We start from the raw sequence: 25,561 nt of genomic DNA on the forward strand, positions 1-25,561 counted from the left end.
CCTGAAAAATGATTTATACTAATTTTGCCACTAATGTAGATATTTTTAACTGCATAGATAAAATCTCTTACCAGTTGCTGCAAATTTGTAAGCAGTTCTGGACTGGCTATCTCCTGTAGTTTACAAGGATCTGCTTGGAAACTGTCCACAAGCCGACTGAAAGCTAAGCACACACTCTCAACACTTTTCTTGTCTTGCTGTGTTAGACGATTTGCTAACAAGGCCATTGAATCTGCTACGAAATGGAATTCATCAGCGTGTAAATTTTGGCAACAGTTTGCCGTGATAGCTAAGGCTGCACGCTGTGCATTGATGCTGAAGAAGTCAAGGTACATCAAGCAGGCTGACACACCACGCTGCAAGCAAGACACACACATTAAGTCCATATCTATATCACATACCTGCTAAAAGGTTTACCCAGTCCCAGTTGTTGGTTGTGTATCTAGCTGCTTCCAGGGGCAACAAAAATTTACTTTTCAGTTACTTCATGTAATTATGGATCAAATTTAAGAATTTAAAATGCTGTCATAATTTATTCATTACAAGGTATAACCTCACATTAGGGGTTTGATACATTATGACAAGTATTAAAGTTAGAAACTATGTGCATATCTTTAGACAGTGGAAGTCTGGAAGTCGGTCGTAATGTACCAATTACACAGACAATATTCATCCACTGTTTTAGAATGAGAATGCTCTAGAATAGATGACTGAAGCTGTTTTATAAATGGGAGTTTTAATTTTTTTAAAGAACTGACATTTGGAAGGGGTTACTGTTATAATTTCTAAACTAGTTTAGGAAGCCTGTCTATGTAATTCTAATGTTCCAGAATACTAGATATTTGGCAATAGTATTAAAGATGGCAAATGGTCCTAGACTTTAAATGTTGGCAGAAAAAGCCATGTAGACAGAATCACAGACATCTGTATACCTGTAATCAACACATACTGGCTATCATTCTTTTTAAGCGAATACTGTGTGCTAATGAACTTTTATGTTTTAAGTGGTTAATTTATAGTGTTATCTTGCAAACCAAATATTCATCTTATGTCATTAACTTACAAATATTATGCAGCAGCCACATCCTGAAGTGTCTTCTGCCACTGCACAATGTTCTTGGTGGTGCAAAGACACAAATTAAGAAAACGAAATTCCTGTCCTTCATATTTCAAAATTTCAACACAATACTGTATTATCACTGGTAACTTACTGCTTGGAGGATTGCCTTGCTATGCCTGCGAGACAACATCTCCAGAGCTGTGAGGGACTGTTCTGCAACATCCATACACTGAATCACTTGCAGCTTTTCCAGAAAGACAGGTACAGCATCCACGACAACAGCAGAGGATCTCGGAAGGGCTTCCATCATGTACGTCAAGGCACGACAGGCATGATTCATCTGTATATGATAAATTATTTGTGTGATCCCACTGTATAGCATACATTTAACTGATCGCATGAAGTCCTTATTCTAATAAATTATACACATACCATTTCAATAATGGACATGAGTGATATTTAAAAATAAAATTAACTACTCGTCTCCTAACTTGATAAGTCCACGGAATTTTATCAAGAAAGGGTACAGATTTTCAAATTTTCACTTTTTTTGTAGGTGAATTAATGAGTTTGAAGACGCCATACCAAAAAATGTATATTTTATGGGAGACACTTTAATCTTCACATATACCAAATAAATTGGTAATCATACATTCAATATTTTTGTTTACACCAGCTATTTCATTGTTAAAAAGGCAGTAGTAAAGACTAACATGGCATATACTCAAGAAAAAAAGGGATCTGGATTTTTCCAGCATTTCCCAGTTAAAAATACACTTTTTCCCCAGATGAAACTACATCATACACCCAGGTGAAAGCATATTTTATCTGTGTTTAGTGACATACGTTCCCTTGGAACTGTAAAACTTATCAATCTCTTGAAAGGTACAGGTTTTTCAACCAGCACAGAACTTCCATGCACATGGGGGGAGGGGGGTTTGGAAATATCTTTTATGTGCAGCAACATAATTTCACCAAACACATCATGGTAACATCTGATGCACTGAAATCTAGATAGTGATGTGCAATGTGCTCTTGTCACCCGATCATAGCTCATGTCACCTGATCTCGTCAGCCGATGACAGCAAATACTCAAATAGGGCATGTGATGTAGTCAGCCAATGGCAATATCACTGTTAAGAAGTGCAAACAATTAAATAGGAGCAATTAATGGTTAAATTAATGTGTGTTCAATACAGTTACAAGGAAAGCTACGCTTTCACACATAATGGGGGTCAAAAATATTTTACTGTTTTCCCAAGGGTGTGGTAAGGCAGTATCTTGACAGCACTGCTTACATCACAGCAGCTGAACATTTCTCACAAGCACAATTATAAATTTCACTCCTGCGCATCAAACATTTTGTGGGTTACATAGCTGTTGAGCATTTTGAGTTTTCCATACAAGAGCCTATTATGTGTAAAATTGCTCAAGAATTCACGAGCTCGATCCTTTTTAGCCTGTGTTATTATATAAGACATATCAACACAAATGTGTCACTAAAATTTTAAATAAATGCATAAATGGCTGGTCTCCTGCTTTGGAATTCTGCTAAGTGGCTAGTCCTCAAAGTGAAAGGTTTGAATAAGAGACAAACACTCCTCAATTTGAGAAATCCATCACACGTAACATAATTCATTTCGCACAAAGGGAAGTTTTCTTTGAAAGTAACGCGTCTCAAACCAACATTTGCAATATTTTGCCCAAGACCTGTTAGAAATGTAAACAGTTTTGACATCATACTTCTCGAAAGCAGTTTACTGTTATGAAGTATTGCACAGTCTTCATAGAGCCTTTGACACATTTTGTTGCCAACTGATGATTGTGTGTGCACTGTGTTTTGTTGCTGTAAATTGTGGATTTTCTTTGTAATTAAAGTTTTATTTCGGTGTTATTCTATCTACATCAATAATCTGCAAATCACATTTGTGTGCCTCGCAGAGAGTTATGTTTTGTTGCTGCAGTATTATTCTCCTGTAGCAGGCTAAAGTAAAATTCTTTATTGGAATACCAGTTCCGCCAAAATTTACGAAAAATTTAATTGGAAACTGAAACAATGAAAAATGTATGGGTTTTCCCCATACGTTCTGGGGCACATACACCCTGACTAGGTACTTGATTTTGAAATATAAAATTTACTATGGACGACAAAGCCTTTAAATTATGATCTATAAATACATCCTTAAGTAAATGAACTCTCAATTTATCTAGCAAATTCTTCAAAGCTACAATACAGTTACAAAGATATTTTTTGTTTTGTATAAAATGGGATTGACATTTAAGATTAAAACTCTGAAAGAACAAAAGAAGTCATAATTGAAATAAAACTGTTTGACAGCAATAAAAATTGCTACACAAAACATTAAATGCTCCCTGTAGGTTAAGAAGCAAGTAAGATTTCTTAGTTATTTGACTTTGATGTCATCTATAATGCATTGTTTGCTTGAAAAAAATTAATGTCTGATCATGTTAATAGATGTATTATTTCATTACTCTCTGCTTCCAATTTTTGTTGGGTTGACTGGCATAAATAAAGTTGATTACTGATGTGCTGAGAGCTTTATTATTCAAGACAGTCCCCATCTCGAGTTCAACATTTTATTGTGTTACCAATCCAGTGTGGCTCTATAAATGCAAGTCTAACAGTGTTGCCTCTTACTAAGTTGAAGAAGACGACAACTCCTGAGACAAAATGAAAGACGACAACTCCTGAGACAAAATGAAAGACGACAACTCCTGTGACAATATGAAAGACGACAACTCCTGTGACAATATGAAAGACGACAACTCCTGTGACAATATGAAAGACGACAACTCCTGTGACAATATGAAAGACGACAACTCCTGTGACAATATGAAAGACGACAACTCCTGTGACAATATGAAAGACGACAACTCCTGTGACAATATGAAAGACGACAACTCCTGTGACAATATGAAAGACGACAACTCCTGTGACAATATGAAAGACGACAACTCCTGTGACAATATGAAAGACGACAACTCCTGTGACAATATGAAAGACGACAACTCCTGTGACAATATGAAAGACGACAACTCCTGTGACAAAATGAAAGACGACAACTCCTGTGACAAAATGAAAGACGACAACTCCTGTGACAAAATGAAAGACGACAACTCCTGTGACAAAATGAAAGACGACAACTCCTGTGACAAAATGAAAGACGACAACTCCTGTGACAAAATGAAAGACGACAACTCCTGTGACAAAATGAAAGACGACAACTCCTGTGACAAAATGAAAGACGACAACTCCTGTGACAAAATGAAAGACGACAACTCCTGTGACAAAATGAAAGACGACAACTCCTGTGACAAAATGAAAGACGACAACTCCTGTGACAAAATGAAAGACGACAACTCCTGTGACAAAATGAAAGACGACAACTCCTGTGACAAAATGAAAGACGACAACTCCTGTGACAAAATGAAAGACGACAACTCCTGTGACAAAATGAAAGACGACAACTCCTGTGACAAAATGAAAGACGACAACTCCTGTGACAAAATGAAAGACGACAACTCCTGTGACAAAATGAAAGACGACAACTCCTGTGACAAAATGAAAGACGACAACTCCTGTGACAAAATGAAAGACGACAACTCCTGTGACAAAATGAAAGACGACAACTCCTGTGACAAAATGAAAGACGACAACTCCTGTGACAAAATGAAAGACGACAACTCCTGTGACAAAATGAAAGACGACAACTCCTGTGACAAAATGAAAGACGACAACTCCTGTGACAAAATGAAAGACGACAACTCCTGTGACAAAATGAAAGACGACAACTCCTGTGACAAAATGAAAGACGACAACTCCTGTGACAAAATGAAAGACGACAACTCCTGTGACAAAATGAAAGACGACAACTCCTGTGACAAAATGAAAGACGACAACTCCTGTGACAAAATGAAAGACGACAACTCCTGTGACAAAATGAAAGACGACAACTCCTGTGACAAAATGAAAGACGACAACTCCTGTGACAAAATGAAAGACGACAACTCCTGTGACAAAATGAAAGACGACAACTCCTGTGACAAAATGAAAGACGACAACTCCTGTGACAAAATGAAAAACTTAATAAAAATTCCAGGCTCCCTTTCTTCACTTGCATAATATACAATGGCATGTTCTGTTTGCCACCGATTTATTTTGTCCACAGATGAACAAACCAACAGTACGAAGAGATTCAAGTGGGTGTATTAGTATCGCTCAACCATACAAAACTAAATGTAATATTAGAAAGCCAACACTCGGCTAGAATTTGTGCAGGTGAAAAATACATTATTGTGATTATGAAGTTGTGTGGGAGAGGGAGGATGAGGTCCTGGGTATGGGCAACTGACATCCACCAGGTATATTAAGCCTTGTTTATGTCATCAGTGTTGAGATGGGGTCTGCTATTGCTAATTTCTAGCTGACTATGAGCACAGAAGTCTTGGATCGGACTATTTTTGTAGCTTGATAAATGAGAAAGTGAAGTGAAGAAATGTTATGGAGACAAATCTGTACTTGTTTGCTAAAACAAGGATTATTTCTTTATACACGGTGACAAAAACTGCTGCACCCTTTCCCCTCAATAAAGTGAAGAAATGCAGTGACTTCTGAAATCAGAGTATCTTCCACTATGTCACATAATGTCAAATGAAGCTAAACCTATGGTATAACAAAATATTAACAGATTAAACTTCAGATCAACAGCCTTTATTTCAACACTACCCACAGAGTTCTAAAATACAGTACATGTACTCATGAATGAGTACATTATATTTTCCAGTGTAACTCAATGGATCTTAATTTTTGACTGTTAAATCAATATGGGAATTAATACCAAACAGAGTAAAATATTAGAGGGAAAAGATTGAGAAATTTAGTGCGCACTGGTGTATTTAATTTAAGAAGTCACCACAAACAGTAGAGATGTTGAACCACCAAAAGGCACATTCAATCATTCACAGGTTCCATAAACAAAATCGTTATACTTACCAGTTCAAAGTTATGTTCCATCCCAAGAAGTGTAATAAGTGCAGGTACAACTTGTTTCACCGGAAATCCAGCCAGCGTGTCCTCATTTCCCATAACCAACATCTGACACATCTCCATAACAGCCTGGAGCTGTTGCCCTTCATCACCTGTCGCTTGCACACCTTGAAGTAGCTGTTGTGCTTTGGAAGCTGCAACATGCACAGCACCATCAAATTGGCCCATTTAAGATTTCCATGCTAGTTGCACTGCACAATGCTTTACTACACCACAGAATAAGGACCATTGCAGACAGGTTTTCTTGATTTGTACATTATCAGTTCCGAACACACACAATAATTTAACACTGCACAGTTAAAATAAATTGCACTTTTTAATGTATTATTATTTCCAGTTCATGCTCAGATTAAAACTGCACAAACAACTGGTCTGCCATGCTGGCTACTGAAATTTTCACATTTAAAAAATGCATGCATCCATTTCTTCCTGTGTAAGGTTTCAGCAAAAGCTATGCAACAAGTTAAAAATAAAGCACTAGATAAAGACTCCAAGTATGGCATCCTTCCATTGGTAAATGAACTAGCCAGATATTCTCTTATAGCCCCTTTCAAAGCTTCAACTACTCTGTTCCGATTTGTCTTCTCATAATGTGCGAGTACACCAAACTATGCTGGAGAGCCTCAACAGTATTCGAAAAGTAAGGGAGTTATACTGCTCAATCGAGGCAGATCTGCATAACTTAGATGTATCAAGAGTAATGGGTGCACGAGGTAAGAGAGCAAAAAAATCACATGAAGCAATAGTGTTCAAAATAAATGAAATGCCTTATGCTGAGTGATTAAAGTGACTTATAGGTTTGTTCTTCATGAGAAACCAGCATGAAACCAACTAATTTACATTAGGTACATTTAACCATACACCAAAGTTACAGCAAAGAATTTACTAATTTCAAACATTAAAATCATTTGAAAATAACTGTATATGGGTTTCTAAGGTTCTCCACAACAGTTCATCATCATCATCATCATCATCATCATCATCCTCCTCCAAATGCTCCACTGTTATAAAACTTAACATATGTAAAATATTACAGTGTAGCCTAGAATAATTGCCTTTCAGAAGTTTTTGTAATTTCAGTGCTGCCAAATGAGTGCAAAATTCTATTACCTGTGGTGTTGACCACCTCTTATTACCTTGTCCACTAAAAGCTCATTAATATGCAAGTAGTAATAGTTTCAGCACCTGACGATGTTTAAGTAACATACACACTACAGACTAAAACATCATGCAAGAGTTCATAAGAGCATTGTATGTGGCAGAGGTGGGAGGACACACACAAGGCAGAGGCAGAGGCAGAGGCAGAGGCAGGGGCAGGGGCAGGGGCAGGGGCGGGAGGACACACACGAGGCAGGGGCAGAGGCAGAGGCAGAGGCAGAGGCAGAGGCAGAGAAAATGAAAGATATAGAAAAATTAAAAGGGAGTGAAGAAAGGAGTAGTTACTATGCTGAGACCAAAGAAATTCATGTAAATTAATGCTAGCTGGCTGGCGAGATCCAAGGACATGTGGTAATGCCAGTTCCCACCTGTGAAGTTCCGAGAAACTCAAGTCTGGGGGAGGAATCCACATGGGGCATGTGGCAAAACAGGCACCAACGTCATGACTATCATGCTCTACAACAGGTTTGTGTGTGTTGCCAGGGTACACCCTCTGCCTATGCTTATTCATCGCCAACAACAACTTGGTGGTAGTCCCGTACACGGAAAGGGCCGAACAGTTTTTACATAACAGCTGGTATACTCATATGTCATATCGAAGGTAGCTCTCCCTTTGGTAGTGTATGTCCTGCCAGTTACAGAGCTTGTGTGGGTTGGGCTAGGAAGTTGCACAAGCAAGCCTTACAGTGGAGACTGTCACAGGAGGGGGAGCCATAGGGTTTGGAAATGGGTGTGGAAGGAGCACAGCGCCCGACAGGGATACTGCGGAGATTGGTAGGGTAACAAAAAGCTATTCATATATGAAGATAGTAACTGTTCTCGAAGGAACAGATACAACTGATGACCGTGCAGCTTCTCTAGAATAAATGATAATAAATTGAAACCTTCAGCTGCTGACAGGTGTTGCTGATATACCTCAATGGGGACAGCTGAAAATGTGTGCATTCGTACCGGTTGCCCAAATTCTTAGGGAATCGTCACCTTAGTGTGTGCAAGTAATGAGTGGATGGGCAAATATGTATTAGGAAATTTACATATGTAGGTTGTGGATAGTTGGGAATGTGAGTCTCACGGGAAGCGTGCAAGGGTAAGTCTCTGCAGTTACACTATTCATCTGCAACAAGATAGTTAGAGCGTCTCCCATGTAAGCAGGAGATCCTGGGTTCGAGTCCCAGTCGGGGCATATATTTTCAGCTGCTCCCATCAAGGTATATCAACAACACCTGTCGGCAGCTTAGGGTTTCAATTAATTATCATTTAGAAAAGCTATCCTGTGTGTGGAGGACAAAATGAACAGAACGGACTTCATTAAAAGACTTGAATTTATGAAGTCATAGCCTTGTTGAAGTAGCTGGTAGGTATCAACAGTACCAGGATTGGGTGTGATAGCCTGGGAAATTCTCTCTGAACTAGGCTGGTGGGGTAATTATGTCAAATTAAGGCCGAGTTGAGAATGGTGGTATATTGCTGTAAAGAGTCTGCTACTGAACAAACTGTTTGTCTCTAAAGCCAAGGCTGGATGGGAGCAAACGTTTTGACACAGAAAGGATGATAACTGTCATAATGAAAATAATGTTGTTTGATAGTAAGTTTAATGTGAACAGAAGTGTGTAGCTGACCTTTGTTGAGGATGAGGTCAATGTCAAAGTAAGTGGTATGGGTTTTGGAATTTAACTGGTAGTATGTATTTAAATCAGCCTCAGCCTCATGAACCAATAGGGCAAACATGTCAATGTAGCTAAAAAGAAAACAGGAGCTAAAGGCTTATGGATCCCAGGAAAGCATTCGTTGTTCCCATGGCTGAGCCCCTTATCTGTTCCTGTGTCTGTCCTTCAAATGTAAAGCAGTGGTTGGTAAGTGTGAAGTCAACTAAAGTGAGCAGGAAGCATGTCATAGGTTTGGAATCAGATGGGCACTGAGTGAGGAAATGTTCATGTTCAGCAGCAGACTATGTACATGGGGGATGTTGGTGAAGAGGGAGATGGCAGCAGTTTTTGGCAAGGAAGGTGCGTGGTGGGACTGGGGTGGACACAGATTACACAGATAAAGTTGTTCAGTTGGAGACACTTTACAACAACTACCACCAGTCTCACCTCAGCCTCCAGTGGATGTAATTACCCCTCCAGCTTAGTTAAAAAACTGATTTCCTGTCTCAGCACAGCCAATCCTGGCACTGCTGATCCTCCCAACAAACAACTGAGGAGTACACCCCTTTTATTGCCCAGTATTATTCTGATCTTGAATGTATTAATTGGCTACTTCAACGCGGACCATTCTGTCTGTCATTTTTCCCCACCACAACTCAAATAGCTTTTTTGTCACCCTCCCAACCTCCGCAACATCATTGCCAGACTCTGAGCTGCTACTTTACCCATTTCCCTATCCTCTGACTGTCACCACAGTAAGACTAGCCCTATGCACTCTCTTTGCACCTCCTGTACCAGCTCTGTAACTGGCAACACACATACTAACAAAGGAAAAGCCACCTGTGATGTGACACATGCTGTATAGCATTTGCTATGTGAACACTGGTCTTTCACATCATCAGTGTTACTTCTACCAAGTTCCCATCAGGAGGAATGGCCATAGGTAGATGGTGTATACTGGAACACACAATATCCTGTTGTACAGCATACCTTACATAACACTCGTGACCTCAGCACTCATTTCACCACACGCACCATGGGGATTCTCCTCCCAGACATCAGTTTTTCAGAAATCTGTAGGTGGGAACTGGCATTACCATATGTCCTTGGTTCTCGCCGCTCCCACTTGGCCTTAATTTATGTTAATTTCTTTTGTATTAGTGTTTCTTCACAGTAACTATTCCTTTCGTCACACCCTTTAGTTTTCTATATCTTTCATTTTCTTACATGTGTGTTTTTTCCCTGCCCCCTTCTCCCCTCTCCCATCTGACACATACGATCCACTCAGCTTTCCATTCTTACTGACTCAAGCACAATGTTTAGTCAGTAATCTCTGTCTTGCATATTACCCTATCTTTCACCTTCCAAGCTCTCGTTTTCAAATCTCGTCTGATGCAGTCCCCAATCAATCAATCTTTCCTTCTTATCCCTCTCAGTTAAGTTCCTCTGACCCATGGCTGTGGGCAACTTTCCCGGACTCTCCCCATTTCGGAAAACCTCTTCAGTCCGTTTCCTGCACCCTTCTTCCTTCCCTTCCAACTCTCCTGCCAGAAGGAGCCAATGGCTCTAAAAGCTTGCAAATTTAAATACTGGTATGTATGTGTTTCTCCTGCTGTTGCTTTGTGCGAATATTTTTGTCTATATGATTACATTATATTTTGAAAAATTAATTACACTCCCTGAAATACACATCACTGTCCTGGCCGTGGCTTCACTGTCGGAATCTTCTGGCAAGAATTGTATAAATTGTGTCATTTTCCCTGGTACTTGCTTTGTTTCCATTTGCCAACATTTTCCTCTGTTGCTTTCTGTCATTTTTCCTATGCTATACTGAGATATTTTAGTGTCTTACATATTGCTGTATTAAGTTTTGATTTAATGTTCTCCATCTGAACAACAAACTTAGTCTGCATTTTGAAAATTTAGGTTTGGTGCTGCAAATAATTTATGAGATTTACATTTTGCATGTTCTTTACTGACAGATGCATATACTTCCCTTGTTATAAGCTTTTCTCTCTTTTATTCCATAACACAAATCAAATTTTCTAGGTGTGAGAACATCATTTTGATAATGAGAAAACCATTTGTCAGAACTGTGACAGAACAAGTAAATTCAAGTCAAGAGGACATTCATATACTCCAAGTGTAATACAAGTTAAGAAAAACATACACATAGCAGAACAAAAATGCGACGAAACACAATAAATGAAAGAGGACTGACACAGCATGAAAAAGTCAACTAACAATGACAGAGAAGACAGACTGATTAAAATGCTGAAGGATTGGACAAAGTAATGCACATGAAACACACAGTCTGTTTATCCTAATCTCTTTTCACCCAAATTTCATTCGCCCGAAAATTCAGCACTCTCACAAATTTACAATTTAAATTCTGGAATTGAAAAATATTAGAACATGCATTCATCAGAATTAAGATAATGAAGCTATCAAATATTGTTATGACAAGAAAGCCTTAACTTTTTTCCACACAGAACAAGAAGTTCCTGGTCTTGTTGTATATCAAAAATGACCAAACACAAAAATCATCAGAATAACTTTAACAAAGTAATCTACTCACAAACTGAAAATTACATGCATGTAAACATGTTTAAAATTAATGACTTTCAGCTTTTCAAAATGAAAGTTTATATTTCAGCAGTTGAACATTCACATTTGAAAAATATTACACAGCAAATAAGCATACTTAGAAATAAATACCAAATTTACTTCTTTGTCACTGAATTTACTGCTTTGGAAGACAAGTAAGCACAATGTAAGGTTGCAGGAATAGACTCTCAATATTTATTTCCGAGTACACATCTCAGCCGTAACACATCTTTTATCCTTCAATACTCACATAGGAAACTTCTAACTAAATTATTTAAAAAATGATTATATATTAATTGCAATGATACACACACACACACACACACACACACACACACACACACACACACACACACACACACACACACACACACACACAGAGTCAGGACTGAGACACAAATATAGCAAGAAAGATGCCTTACACGAGCTGGCACCCATACTACGATGCAGAAGGGTTTGCATTCGAGGTCCTAATGCACCAAATAAATGAGGTGGCAGTCCTCTCGCTTCCAAAAGTGCCTGCAAACGTCCTACTTCACTATCATCACTCTCACTGTCTGGAGCACTTGACGGCATTCCTGAAGGAATACCCGATGCTGATGGAACTGTCAAATCATACATGACAATTTGTTATACACATTGTAAAGTTTCCTTAATTTGTTTCTAAAAACTATGTGAGAAAAAATAATGACACCTATGAGGTTTCAATAATTTGACAACCAAGTCACATTACACTGTAACATCAAACATTAACTACTTACACAGAACAGTAACAACATACTTGGTTTACTTCATAATTTTAATTTGCACTCACCTGCAGAGGCAGCACTTGCAGGCTCTTCAACAGGAACTTGATTGCCCCCTGGAACACTGTTTGTTGGATGAGATTCTGACCCCGTTGTTTCCTGGGTACCAGAGGACATGGCAGCTCCTGAAGCAGTTGATGATGTTGCAGCCGTCGCTGTCGCTGTCGCCGCAGCGGCAGCAGCAGTGGCCCCAGGCAAGGAGGCTTTTCCAGCCCGGGACGAGCGGCGGCTGCAAACACTGCCACAAGTCACAGTCCTGCGTCATCTCAACTTATAACAAAAAAAAAATCTTTTGTGTGGTATCAGACATGTGAAATCAATTAGTTGCCCAACTACTATAAATTCTAACAGATTATCCTACTGTGACACTTTCTTCAATAAACAATTGTTACACTGTTTACCTGAATCCAACTTGAATTTTTTGCTAGGGTGTTCACATGATAAAGGTGGATGATCTGATATTCAAAATATTTAACACGTGAAGAACATGTATTACAACAGTTCAAATATCTTGGGCCACAATGTAGGTAGATTGTGTTTAATGATGCATTTAATTTAGTTCAATGTACTACCAACTGCTCTTCCGAACACTCCCTCTTATGTGTTGAAAGATATTTTATATTGAGCTGTTAAATTAATACACAAGGTGGATGAAAATACACCCAAACTAAGCTGGCCTCAAAATATGACCTGTGACAGTTGATGGTAAACATGTGGTGAGTGTGAAAGGCATTTATGAACTTGAAGATGCAGTGCAAGACTACTACCAATTATCATTTCAATCTGTTGAAGTTTCTGTCAGAGCCACAAAAAGGTCCTTACAGATCCAAGATGGTAAAAAATAAGGCTCACACAAATCCAAAAACTCTAGGCTTAATAACCAGTCAAATAAGTAGACTAATCAGCCTTACACTCCAAGAGTTTACAACAAGAAAAATAAATTTAATTTGCTAGGAAGCTGTCTTGCTGTAGAGACTATCGGTAGACGATCATGAATAAATGAAACCTGGAGACACTCTCCTTCAGTTCTCAAAATTCCTGAGCAAGGTTATTTGACAACATTGTTAGGCTGTATGACGCTGCAGGTTGCGATTGTCAACCACAACCAAGAACTCAGCTGACTTGTGCAAATGCTTGTTCACCATAGTTTGGGCAAAAGACTATGTAGTCACAGGTATGGAGAACATTGGCAACAATTAGCTCCAGAATCTAATCATCTCAAAACCCTCAAAAACTTGCCACACAATCACTGCAGATTATGCCTTCTGCAATGTAAGTTGTGTGGAGTATCACATCGTATGAGATTTAATCATGTGAATTTTTTTCTTGCCTCAGCTTCATATGCACAAAAGTTTTGCATTATCTTACAGCATAGTCATATTAAAAGCAGCACAATTAATAGCCTGAAATAATCTGAAGAAAGAAGAGTCATTCTTAACTCATCCACAGACATTTCTCCATTTACGAGGGGTAAGGTGCAAGGAGTGTGAGGAAAGGGACAATGTCCTGAACTACTGTTTCGCTTTTTTTGCTACTTACAGATTTCGCAATCAATCATTTACAAGCCTTTTATGGTTAAAATATGGGTAGTGAGTAACTACAACAAATGTTTGATCTAGGGAAATACTGATTTCCTCATATGATAAAGCTGGTTGCCCTGGCAGTGGAGACCTGTGGACAAGTTAGGTCCTGCAATAGCTCAGAGCCAGTTGTCCAAAACATAAAACATTTCAGATTTGCAGACCAGGTAGTTCTTATATTAGTAACCATTTATTTCATAAGAAGCTTCACAAAACAATTCATCTACTAAGGATCTTTCCCAAAGATATTATGGAGTTTATAAGTCTTCTATTGCATCAATGGCGACTTTCACACATTGTTAGCCATGCCACATGCCAAAGAGAAGCTCGCTTCACAGAATGTTAACGGTTAAAGCAGGAGCATGGTAATCGATAATGAGTATTACTACCACAAAGAACCTACCTACCAAAAATACACTCCTGGAAATTGAAATAAGAACACCATGAATTCATTGTCCCAGGAAGGGGAAACTTTATTGACACATTCCTGGGGTCAGATACATCACATGATCACACTGACAGAACCACAGGCACATAGACACAGGCAACAGAGCATGCACAATGTCGGCACTAGCACAGTGTATATCCACCTTTCGCAGCAATGCAGGCTGCTATTCTCCCATGGAAACGATCGTAGAGATGCTGGATGTAGTCCTGTGGAATGGCTTGCCATGCCATTTCCACCTGGCGCCTCAGTTGGACCAGCGTTCGTGCTGGACGTGCAGACCGCGTGAGACGACGCTTCATCCATCCCAAACATGCTCAATGGGGGACAGATCCGGAGATCTTGCTGGCCAGGGTAGTTGACTTACACCTTCTAGAGCATGTTGGGTGGCACGGGATACATGTGGACGTGCATTGTCCTGTTGGAACAGCAAGTTCCCTTGCTGGTCCAGGAATGGTAGAACGAAGGGTTCGATGACGGTTTGGATGTACCGTGCACTTTTCAGTGTCCCCTCGACGATCACTAGAGGTGTACGGCCAGTGTAGGAGATCGCTCCCCACACCATGATGCCGGGTGTTGGCCCTGTGTGCCTCAGTCGTATGCAGTGCTGATTGTGGCGCTCACCTGCACGGCGCCAAACACGCATACGACCATCATTGGCACCAAGGCAGAAGCAACTCTCATCGCTGAAGACGACACGTCTCCATTCGTCCCTCCATTCACGCCTGTCACGACACCACTGGAGGTGGGCTGCACGATGTTGGGGAGTGAGCGGAAGATGGCCTAACGGTGTGCGGGACCGTAGCCCAGCTTCGTGGAGACGGTTGCGAATGGTCCTCGCCGACACCCCAGGAGCAACAGTGTCCCTAATTTGCTGCGAAGTGGCGGTGCGGTCCCCTACGGCACTGCGTAGGATCCTACGGTCTTGGCGTGCATCCGTGCGTTGCTGCGGTCCGGTCCCAGGTTGACGGGCACTTGCACCTTCCGCCCACCACTGGCGACAACATTGATGTACTGTGGAGACCTCACGCCCCACGTGTTGAGCAATTCGGCGGTACGTCCACCCGGCCTCCCGCATGCCCACTATACGCCCTCGCTCAAAGTCCGTCAACTGCACATACGGTTCACGTCCACGCTGTCGCGGCATGCTACCAGTGTTAAAGACTGCGATGGAGCTCCGTATGCCACGGCAAACTGGCCGACACTGACAGCGGCGGTGCACAAATGCTGCGCAGCTAGCGCCATTCGACGGCCAACACCGCGGTTCCTGGTGTGTCCACTGTGCCGTGCGTGTGATCATTGCTTGTACAGCCCTCTCGCAGTGTCCGGAGCAAGTATGGTGGGTCTGACACACCGGTGTCAATGTGTTCTTTTTTCCATTTCCAGGAGTGTAGTTGGACTATTTTAAGCCAAGTGGCCTAATGGTACACACCTACGAACTTACAGACAATTGCACAAATTTTAGTTGACAATGCGCCTTGTTTTGTCTTTAGGAGATCCTCCAAAGCCAAGGTTTCTGAAATTTTGTTAAGAGGATACAAAAAGATGCTATTTTTGAAGTGGTATTTTTCAATGGATCGTTAAAACTGCATCTCTTGCAGCTGCCACGACTAATTCAATAGTCAGGATGGTATCAGGCACATAATTTTTAAGAATTCTGTTGTAATATCCACTGCATCACAAGGTGCATCCAACGTCTTGTAATGAAAAATATTCAAATCACAGGCAGAATTATTTCTGAAATAATTGTCATAGAGGGCTCTACTATTACGTCTTTATTCTCTAATAGTTTATTTGTGAGAGTTGCAAAATTTATCTTTCAGAAGTGGACTGCTTATCGGCGGTAAATTTTGGCCCAGAAAATGTCTCCCTGATATTTACAAGTATGGAAAAAGATAGATTGCTACTCACCATGAAGACGACTCTTTACTGACAGGCAGAACAATAAGACTGTTCAACATAAGCTTTCGGAAAAGAAAAACACACGCGTTCACACAACCAAGCACACCTCACATACGTCCTGGTTGCTTAGGCCAGACTGAAACAAACACGTTGAATGGAAGCAACAATCTATAGCAAAACATGGAAGGGGGCAGGGATAGCAGTGTGTGGGTGGGGGGAAGAGGAAACAATGCTGTCTGATAGAGTGTACAGACAAACAAGCCTGCCGTGTGCAGTGCCAGAGGGCTGTGGGGCCCGGAGGGATACCCAAACATGGACTTTCCATTGTTTAATTTCCCTAATAGTTAGGTAACTTCGGATTCTTGTCTCAGAATGACTGCTTCTAATGCACTACATGAGACATTCGTTACGAACATTTTTTTTCCACAATAGGATACCAAAATTTCACTTTGTTATGTTCAGATATTCCTAAAATTATTAAAGAAACATTTGTGCAAATTTTTACACGCAAAGGATGTGATTGTTGATAGTCTTCATCATACTGCTGTTTCAAAATTGTAACATGCATTTTGGCAGCACACTGCTGAATAAAAATTGCAGTTTTTAAATACCATAACCAGGTTCACATTTATCTTAAAGACTGATCAGCTAATTCTGAGATTCATATAAATACAGCCAAGAACATTGTAGAAAACGGTTTGGTGCTGATACTAAGGATGGGAAAAACTAACCCAATTAAATTGGCAAAAGTGATCAGTACTATTTTAATAATAATGCCTATGATTAGAATCTATCAACAAATATGATGTACGAGTAGGTTTTCAGAGACAATAATGTGCCTGTCCTGTGGTGTGGCCTAATAGAGAGTACTTGTGTACATGTAGAGTGTGACACTTGCCCCCATTTGGTTGGGCAGTTTTTTGTCTTCGTCCTCAGACAACAGGTATATTGCAAAATGGCACCATCCCTAGTTTGGAAGTGTTTTACAAAGTAGAATGCTCAATTTGCTTAAACGACTAAAAACAGGAGGAGACACAACAAACTTGCAACTTCATACAGGGAGAAAATTACCACAACGTTCCTTGGAAAAAAAAAGGAAGTTTGACTTTAGTGACATGTCTTAAACTCAGGATAATAACTGAATCCTTAATTTCGCAGTTGCTTCAGGATAATAATTCACACCATCCAAAAGTGACAATGCAGGGAAGCCATCAACTTGTGACCCTTCAATCTCACTGTTGCCACGCATGTCCCCTACACCTTTACTCTCTTCGCTGGGGACAGCGAGGCCAATTTTGGGCAAAACATCAACCCTATATCTATCATTAACTCTTACTCCCCTACCTTCTTCAGAATTTTTCAATATTGAGTGTTTATTACTGAAAGCAATAGCAATAAAAAACTGAAAATTGATCGTTTCAAAAACAGGTCATTTTGAGCAGTTTTAACAGTAAGGTTAAACGGGAGATGAAAATAACAGGTGCAACCAAAAACCGATTGTCTCAGAAATCACCAACATCCCTAACTGACTGGAGTTCTCTCGCAACTGTTCGAAGGGGATTTTGTCACTGGCACTTTTTAAGGAAACGGTATATGCTGTGCCAAGAGGCCACGCCCAATATGCTGTCAAGACCTGCCACTAGTGAGACACTTCTTCAACATTCCCAATACTGTTAACGTATTACTTAAGATGTTCCCAGGCTTCACAATGGGCAGCTTAACTAACATTTCTAAACCTCAGGTGGGTTGCCCAATAGATCCCAAGCTGGAATTCCATCAAGAAAATCATCTACCTGCCAGTGCCGCAACAGCTTACATTTTCCATTTATGCTACGAATGAACACATCTAGGAAAATTGTAATGTCAACCCAAAGACAACACTTGTGAGAATATGCTTATCAGGGATCCAGCAAGCGCAGTCGTCCTGAGTAGCCAATCAAACAAACGTGCAAGGGCCCAAGGATGCATCAAACTAATAAAGAGCATCAGTGTCTCCTTACTGGAAAACAGTCTAGTTTGGACTTTTAAGAGCAAAGGTGGAGGACAAAAGTAATCTCAATGGTGGGTGCACACACAGTAGTTCTCACAGGTTACAGCTTTGGTTTGTTACACACGAGAAAATGGTAATAGTATATATACTTTTATTTCATGAATTGACATTTCAGAGAATTTTTGTGCAAGTGGTGTGGATGCAGAGGCAAAAGTGAAATTATACTGTGTCAAATGCTAAAAACTTAGGAGAGCTTGTAGTGTATCCAACACTGACAGATCTGAGAGGGTGTGAAATAATGAACGTGTGCTCTTCCATTTTGAAATTCAACAGTTAGGTTATAGTGAATATGAGGAGGGAGAGTGGGGAGGGCTCAGAAATGAGAATTGTTATCCTCCTCTGGTAAAAATCCAACAGCCAAAAACGCTACTTTGGGGAAACACTTTATTGTGCATTTTTCTGACTCTTATATTTCAGGTCAGACACGAAGAATTATTGTAAGCAGACATTTGAGGACTTTCACAGTGTGTCCAAGGGAGACGAACTTGTGGCAAATAAATCATCGAGAATTAAAAAATGCGACCCTCTTCAGGTAACTAGGCAATTGTCACTTCATCGACATCATGTTAGAACACAATGTAGTTCCACCTCCACGACAATTTACAAAGGGTGACAAATATCAGCATCCATATTATCTGCTTCACAGTTACGAGACACCTGTTGTTGCTGGTCCTTTCACTAAGATTTTCATGAGGAAGGAACTTCAAATCTACACCTTCTGAATGCCTAAGTTGTTAACCATCTGCCTATAGCAGTAACAAATTCACCTGTAATGTTTTGAAAATCAATAAGAAGATCAGAACTGATACTGTAACAGTACTATGTTCTGTGAGGACACAATGTGGAATTTTATTGTCCTTTGAAACTTCTACACATCCTGTAAGAAGTCTAGATGAATATTGTGTTCAGGTAACAGTCACTTCATTGAGAACAACTTACCCATATCTGCATCATGCAAGGTGGAATGTGTAAGACCAAGTTGTCACTGATGTCAACCATTACAATAGTTAACCTGAAGGAAGCCATAGAAGAGACTAGTGTCCCATGCTATTCTGTAGATCAGAAATTTCATTGTGTGTACAGTGCCTGAATATAGTCCGTGAGTTCAATACTGGACTGTTGTGGTATCAAAATGACCAAACTGGTTGTCACTTCACAATCAAATAGATTGAATTTTCAGGAAGTTCCAACAGTAAATGAGATATCACATATCCAATACCTCTGGCTATTATTCTAGACATTACATATCACTGCATTTCTAAATCATTTACCTTGGATGGATGACAAACTACAGTATGGGAAGAGAAATCTCTTACAGAGCACTGGACAAGCGTATAAAGAATGTGTATATTATTGCAGCTTCTCAACAGTTGATCTTTGATCTAAGACAATGGTAAAAACACACACTCAAAATTCAGCGCAACTGTACTTTACTGGTTATATGTGCAAATATGTTAAGTCATGTTGAGTATCATAATGAATGTGTGTATTTCAGTTCAATAAAACCTATAACACTCCACTAGTTAAACCTTCATTTAAATATAGCCATACAACCACTATTTCCCTTAATGAGTATTGTATTTTATTTTTATCCATCACTGTACAGAAGAAAACGAGTAATAGATGAAAACTCGTTATTGCAGACATCTGTCATGAGACTTCAGCAAGTGTGTTAATAATTTAAAAATTTAATGTTTATTTTGCCATCTTACTAAACATTATTCCAAGTGTCTTTAAAAGAACTACGCTGTTCTAATTAGCTTTCAGACGGATAACTGCTTTACTTGAAATGACTGATTACACCACTTCAAAAAATTTCTGTTATGGGAATAGTAACAACATTCATAAATTTCTTCAATTTGTATATAAACTATCTACAAGCTTTTTACCCTCACCCTGAACCAATGAAAACTCATAGAACCTAGTATTAATCCAAAACAAAGGTCTGATCACAATGGAAGATCCTCAGAGATACAAATCTTGCAATAGTGAACAAGTGTAAAAGCCCTTAAGGATCCTGTTCACCATGGTGGTCTGAAGATCACACATTTAATGGGTGATAGGATGCAACAATAAATATGATTTGTTCACATATCACATACTGCATCCTGTCATGAAACACTACTATTCCTCTCCACATCTGTAAGTTATCTTACCTCAAAACAATTAACATCATTTCTCCTTTCAGGAAAGTAGCCCACTTTTCTAGATAAAGGAAAATGAATGTGTACCAAAAGGTATCAGTGTGTGCTACCAACATATGCTGTTTGTCATGTGCTACACTTATGACTGGCCAGTTACGAGGACCACAATACATATCCTTTGCTGTTCCCATTATTTGAAGGGAACCAACAGACCATGCAATGGACTCTTATTTTTGTGTAATAAAAACAGATGGAATCAGCTCAAAAACTGTGCAATAAGACCTGTATGTCACAGTGAAGAACTGCCAATACCAGTCCTCTTTAAAACATTACAGTAATAAAGTTGCATACAGTGACAAACACACAGAGGACAACAAATGAGATATGAATGCTGAACCAACATTTCAACGTCACTTTCAAATTAAATGAGCCATGATCTCAACTATCCTGCCCATGATTTAAATTTGCTGAAGCAACAGATTAAGCTTTAAGGTTCATTATTACAAGGATTGAATCTTCTCAGTGATTAAGGATGTGTTTATCCTGATAGCTATGATTTTTTGCTGAATATTTCTCTGGCCCATGACTCTTGGTCATGATTTCAGTGTAAATAAGGGGTACTCTTTCACGGATTCTAGCAAAGTTAATCTGAAAGTTGTACTTCTCCTAAATGGGAACAAATTTTCTTCTGTTCCAATTGCAGAAATAGTTAATTGGAAGGAAGCATATAAGAATTTAAACTGCTACTTACACTTATACAGCATGAGAAACACACTGCTTTCTATGCAACAGGGACAGCAGAGATGATACAGGAGAAACAGACTACTCAGAATGATCTACTTCCAGAACAGAACATGTTGGTGAGCACTTCTCTTATTACCACCTGCACTGCATATTAAACTGGTTCTCCTAAAAAGAACTTGTGATAGCCATGGACAAGAGTCACATAAATTTGTGTACTTTTGTGAGAAGTTTCCCACATGAGTGACACAAAAATAAAGAAAGGAATAGGACCACAAATTAGTTTATTAATGCTGCAAATTTCTTTGACTTGTTGAGTGATGGAATGGCTCCTATTCAAAAGTGTGTGTGAGAAACTGGTAGGCTAACATAAGGTGGAGAACTACTGTGATATAGTCAAGAACAACTGAGATATACCACCTACGGAGAAGTAACATGCTACTTGCCCTACATTTCTTTAGTGGTCATTAATGTTTCTTCCAAAATAACTGACACTGTTAGTGATGAATATGGAGAACAGTTTCTTCAGAACATTTCTCCAAATGGAGAGCTGTAAGCAATGCAAACAGAATAATGTTGCTGGACTATTGTTGGTCCTTATGAAGCAACATTCCCGAGGTAAACCACCACAGGAAACCTGAAGAAAATATTTTTTGTATGATTCTTTACTTATTCTTTGATGCTTTTGTGTGTTTTTGCTGTTTTCATTTGGAAATCATTATTATCACTCACTTTTTACAAAAACCATTAACACATGGAAACTGATGCCATACAGAAATTCTGAACTTAGTTCTGTAATCAGAGGAAAATTATCTCCCAGAAACATTTTATACTGTTCTTGCAACTCAAAAAAAATTTTTTTTAGACCTAGTCCACAAGATCTTAAGATTTCAAATTGATGCAAAGATTGTGAACTTACTTTGAATGTTCAAAAATGTAAAATTATGCACTTCACTCAAAATAAATACGTAGTTTTCTATGACTGTTGTATCAATGAAATCACAACTGGAATCAGTCGTCTCGCACAAATATCTGGGCATAACAATTAGTGAGTTTTAGAATGGATAAAGCACACAGGGTCAATCTTAGTAAAGTGGGTGGTACACTTTAGTTTATAGGTCGGATACTTCAAATATGCAATCAGTCTGCATGGGAGACTGCTTACTTAACTCTCACGTAACCCATTATAGAATAATTGATCACGTACATTGGAATCTCACGAGAAGATTATCCGGGGAGAAAAAACATAATGTACACAGGATTGTTTGACCAAGGGAGACCATTATGAGCCGTTATGAGAAACTAAAAAACTCTACATGCCAGATGCTTTGAGATAGATGTCAACTATCCTGTGGAAACAGAGTTTTGAGAACCCGTATTTAATAAGGAATCTAGGAATACACTACTGCCCTCTATGTATTGCTCTCATAGAGTGGGCAGAAAATCATTTAACTAACCAAAGCCTGCATAGATGCATATAAGCAGTAATTCTCCATACATGAATTGGATGCAAATAAACATGTTACATGGTACAATTTGAAGTATCCTTTGCCGCACAGTTCACAGCAATTTGTCAAGTATGGATGAGACATGGAGTATTTAGATGTTACAGATTTGACATTTAGAAAACAAAGCCAATTACAGCAGGTCCTTCTTTCCCAGGCACAATGCCAATCAAGAGGAAACTTACATGGTCTCTCCAGCCACCATTTAGGGTTATTCTAAACCAATACATAACTATACAGTCAGATCGGTTTTCAAGTGACTAGTCAGGGTGAAGGCTCCATCATCATGAATAAAATTTTTATGTCAATATCAGTCATCAAAATATTATATGTAAGAGTGAAATCACTAAGCTACCTGTTGTTATCATCACAGTTGATACTCTAAATGGAAAAAATCTTTTTGGTTGTCTTCAGTAGCTTCCATAACAATGATAATCATCCACGGACTGGGTAAGGCAGTTCAATTTATTAAACTATTGAAACATAAACGGAATAAGAAAAAGGATAGATTGCTGCTCACCATAAAGATGACATGTTGAGCTGCACAGTCACGCGCAGCAAAAAGATTGTTACACATTTAGCTTTCAGCCACAGCCCCTTTCAGAAAAAGAAATGCACACATGCAAGCACAACCCAGGCACATATGACCGCCGTCTCTGGCAGCTCAGACTGGAATGCAACTGTTAGTTTGAACAAAAGCAGCAGTCTGGAGGGGGCAGGGATAGCAGAATGCAGGCTGGGAAAGCGGAGAGTGCTATCTGGCAGAGCGTGCTGGGACTGGATGGAGGTTTGACAAGACTGCCACCATGCACAGTGTCTGGAGGCTGTGGGAAGGGGGTGGGGGGGGGGGGGGGGGGGAGAGAACATGACAGGATGTGGAAAAGGAGAGGACCAGGGAAGTGTGGAAAGACAGCCGAGTGTATTGGCAGAGGGCAGCACACACTGAGCGTAATGGGTCATAAATAGAGAGGAGGTGATAGGAGGGAACGGGGGTAGAAACTATTGGGCGAAGGATGTGGGGCAGTAGGTTACCGTAAGTTAAGGCCAGGATAATCTTGGGAGCAGAGAATGTGTTGTTTGGATAATTGCCATATGCGAGTTCAGAAAAACTGATGGTGGAGAAGAGGATCCAGATGGCCCGGGTTGTGAAGCAGCCATGGAAATCAACCATGTTATGTTCAGCAGATGTTATGCCACAGGGTGGTCTACTTTGATCTTGGCCACAGTTTGGCACTGACCGTTCAGCCTGCACCAATAGGACTTACTCTTACAACATATTCTCTGTTGCTCGAACTATCTGGCCTAAAACTACGGTCTGTCTCCAAACACTCCTACAGTTTCTGCCCCCTCTGTCCTGTCACCTACCTATTCACAACCCCTAACCCTCATTGTGTCCTACCCTCTGCCAATGTACCTGCCCATCTTTTCCCTTTTCTACTCCTCTCCTTTTCAGCTTCCCCCCCATCTTCCCTGCTCCACAGCCTCTTGGCACTGCACCCGGTGGCAGTCTTCTCGTGCCACCGTCTAGTCAATGCCCACCCTGCCAGACAGCACTCTTCTATCCTCTCACCTGTCCCCCGTTTTGCCTTCCCCTTCCCCGGCCCCTCCAGATTGCTGCTTTCATTCCATATGACAGTAGCATTCCAGGGCTATTTTCGATAAAGTGTTTTAACACTGCATGGCATGCAGAAACGAGTTACTAATAATACTAACACAAGAAATGCATTTGTACAGAATCTATGTAAAAGTCTGCATATTATTCCACACTGCTAGAGAGGAAATTTATTCTTTGTCATCGTATAAGGCAGCTATAGTATTATTCTGGGAAAGGCAACTTCCCCACCATGAGTGCTGCTCACTTTACAGTTTACTAACTGATTATACCTCCCCAGCAGTTCCTATCCGGTACTCTTATGTGAGTAAACAAGGTAACTTCACAGATCCTGTTTATAAAGGGGAGTTATTTTCAATCTATGAAGCAAGTAGTTACTTGCAGCTGTTAGCTGAGGTTTGATGTAAAAGTGCTCAACAGCTGGAGCTGTCAACTGTCTGCCACACTGAAGACCCTGTCTGAAGTGTAAAGTGCTGTGAATATGCATTCAACAATGTAAATTTCATTGTCTCAACTATCATTAGCTGGAAAACTTTCCAAAATATAAGAGGTATCAATGCACTGTCCAACCTTCACTCTCCCGACATCTGAATACACCAAGATACGTACACAGACTCCCTCTGTAACAGAATTATGTTACACCTAGGTGTTATGGAACTTCATACATTCGAACACAAGCCAGTCAATGCATTACAGCAAATCAATGTTTTAGATTTGGGCATGATCAGCTGTGGATGTGTGGTAAGTGGTTAATTTTGTTATCCCCTTTATACAGCCTCTACAGGAGCCAGCAATTCCTGAGTGGAAGAGATTTATGCAGTCTGCCAGTAACATAGTGGATAGCGAAAGAAATGCAATAACTTTCTGGTCATTCATTAATTCACCACCAAGTGACTACAAGATGGTTACAAAACCTTACAATATTTGTCAACAACAGGTATCAGTAAGATGCCACATTTACCCATCCGATCCCTTTCCCTCTAATACTGTGTAGGTCACTTACCAAATCACACTTACAAATTAAGCATTTCTTTGTCAATGGTAACAGCAACATATTTGACACAAAAACTCACATGACAACTGCAAATAAGGTTTCACTTAATAGACAAAACCAACTCTGAAATGAAAACATAGGCTCAGGAAAGTTATTTGATCTACTTACATAAGAGACTTGGACAGGTAACACTGGGGAGGTATAGTCAGTCTGTATACTGAAAAGCAAGCATTGCTCATGGTG

General features: G+C 39.8%; 1 protein-coding gene across 15 annotated transcripts in view; it reads right to left on the minus strand.

The window, feature by feature from the left end:
- The window catches only part of LOC126337040 (E3 ubiquitin-protein ligase TRIP12), a 215,765-nt gene that overhangs the window by 119,957 nt on the left and 70,247 nt on the right, over nt 1-25,561 (minus strand). For 10 of the 15 annotated variants that reach the window (XM_050001355.1, XM_050001353.1, XM_050001348.1 and 7 more), the window contains 5 exons: nt 12,354-12,583; nt 11,962-12,144; nt 6,075-6,262; nt 1,212-1,400; nt 72-356 (listed from right to left, as the gene is read on the minus strand). In XM_050001355.1, coding sequence (XP_049857312.1) covers nt 72-356; nt 1,212-1,400; nt 6,075-6,262; nt 11,962-12,144; nt 12,354-12,583 — 1,075 coding nt within the window. The remainder of the gene's footprint in view (nt 1-71; nt 357-1,211; nt 1,401-6,074; nt 6,263-11,961; nt 12,145-12,353; nt 12,584-25,561) is intronic. The other 5 variants (XM_050001352.1, XM_050001357.1, XM_050001356.1 and 2 more) reach the window with 1 other exon arrangement.

The sequence above is a fragment of the Schistocerca gregaria genome, chromosome 2, assembly GCF_023897955.1.
Source record: "Schistocerca gregaria isolate iqSchGreg1 chromosome 2, iqSchGreg1.2, whole genome shotgun sequence".
In the NCBI taxonomy this organism is placed as follows: domain Eukaryota; kingdom Metazoa; phylum Arthropoda; class Insecta; order Orthoptera; family Acrididae; genus Schistocerca; species Schistocerca gregaria.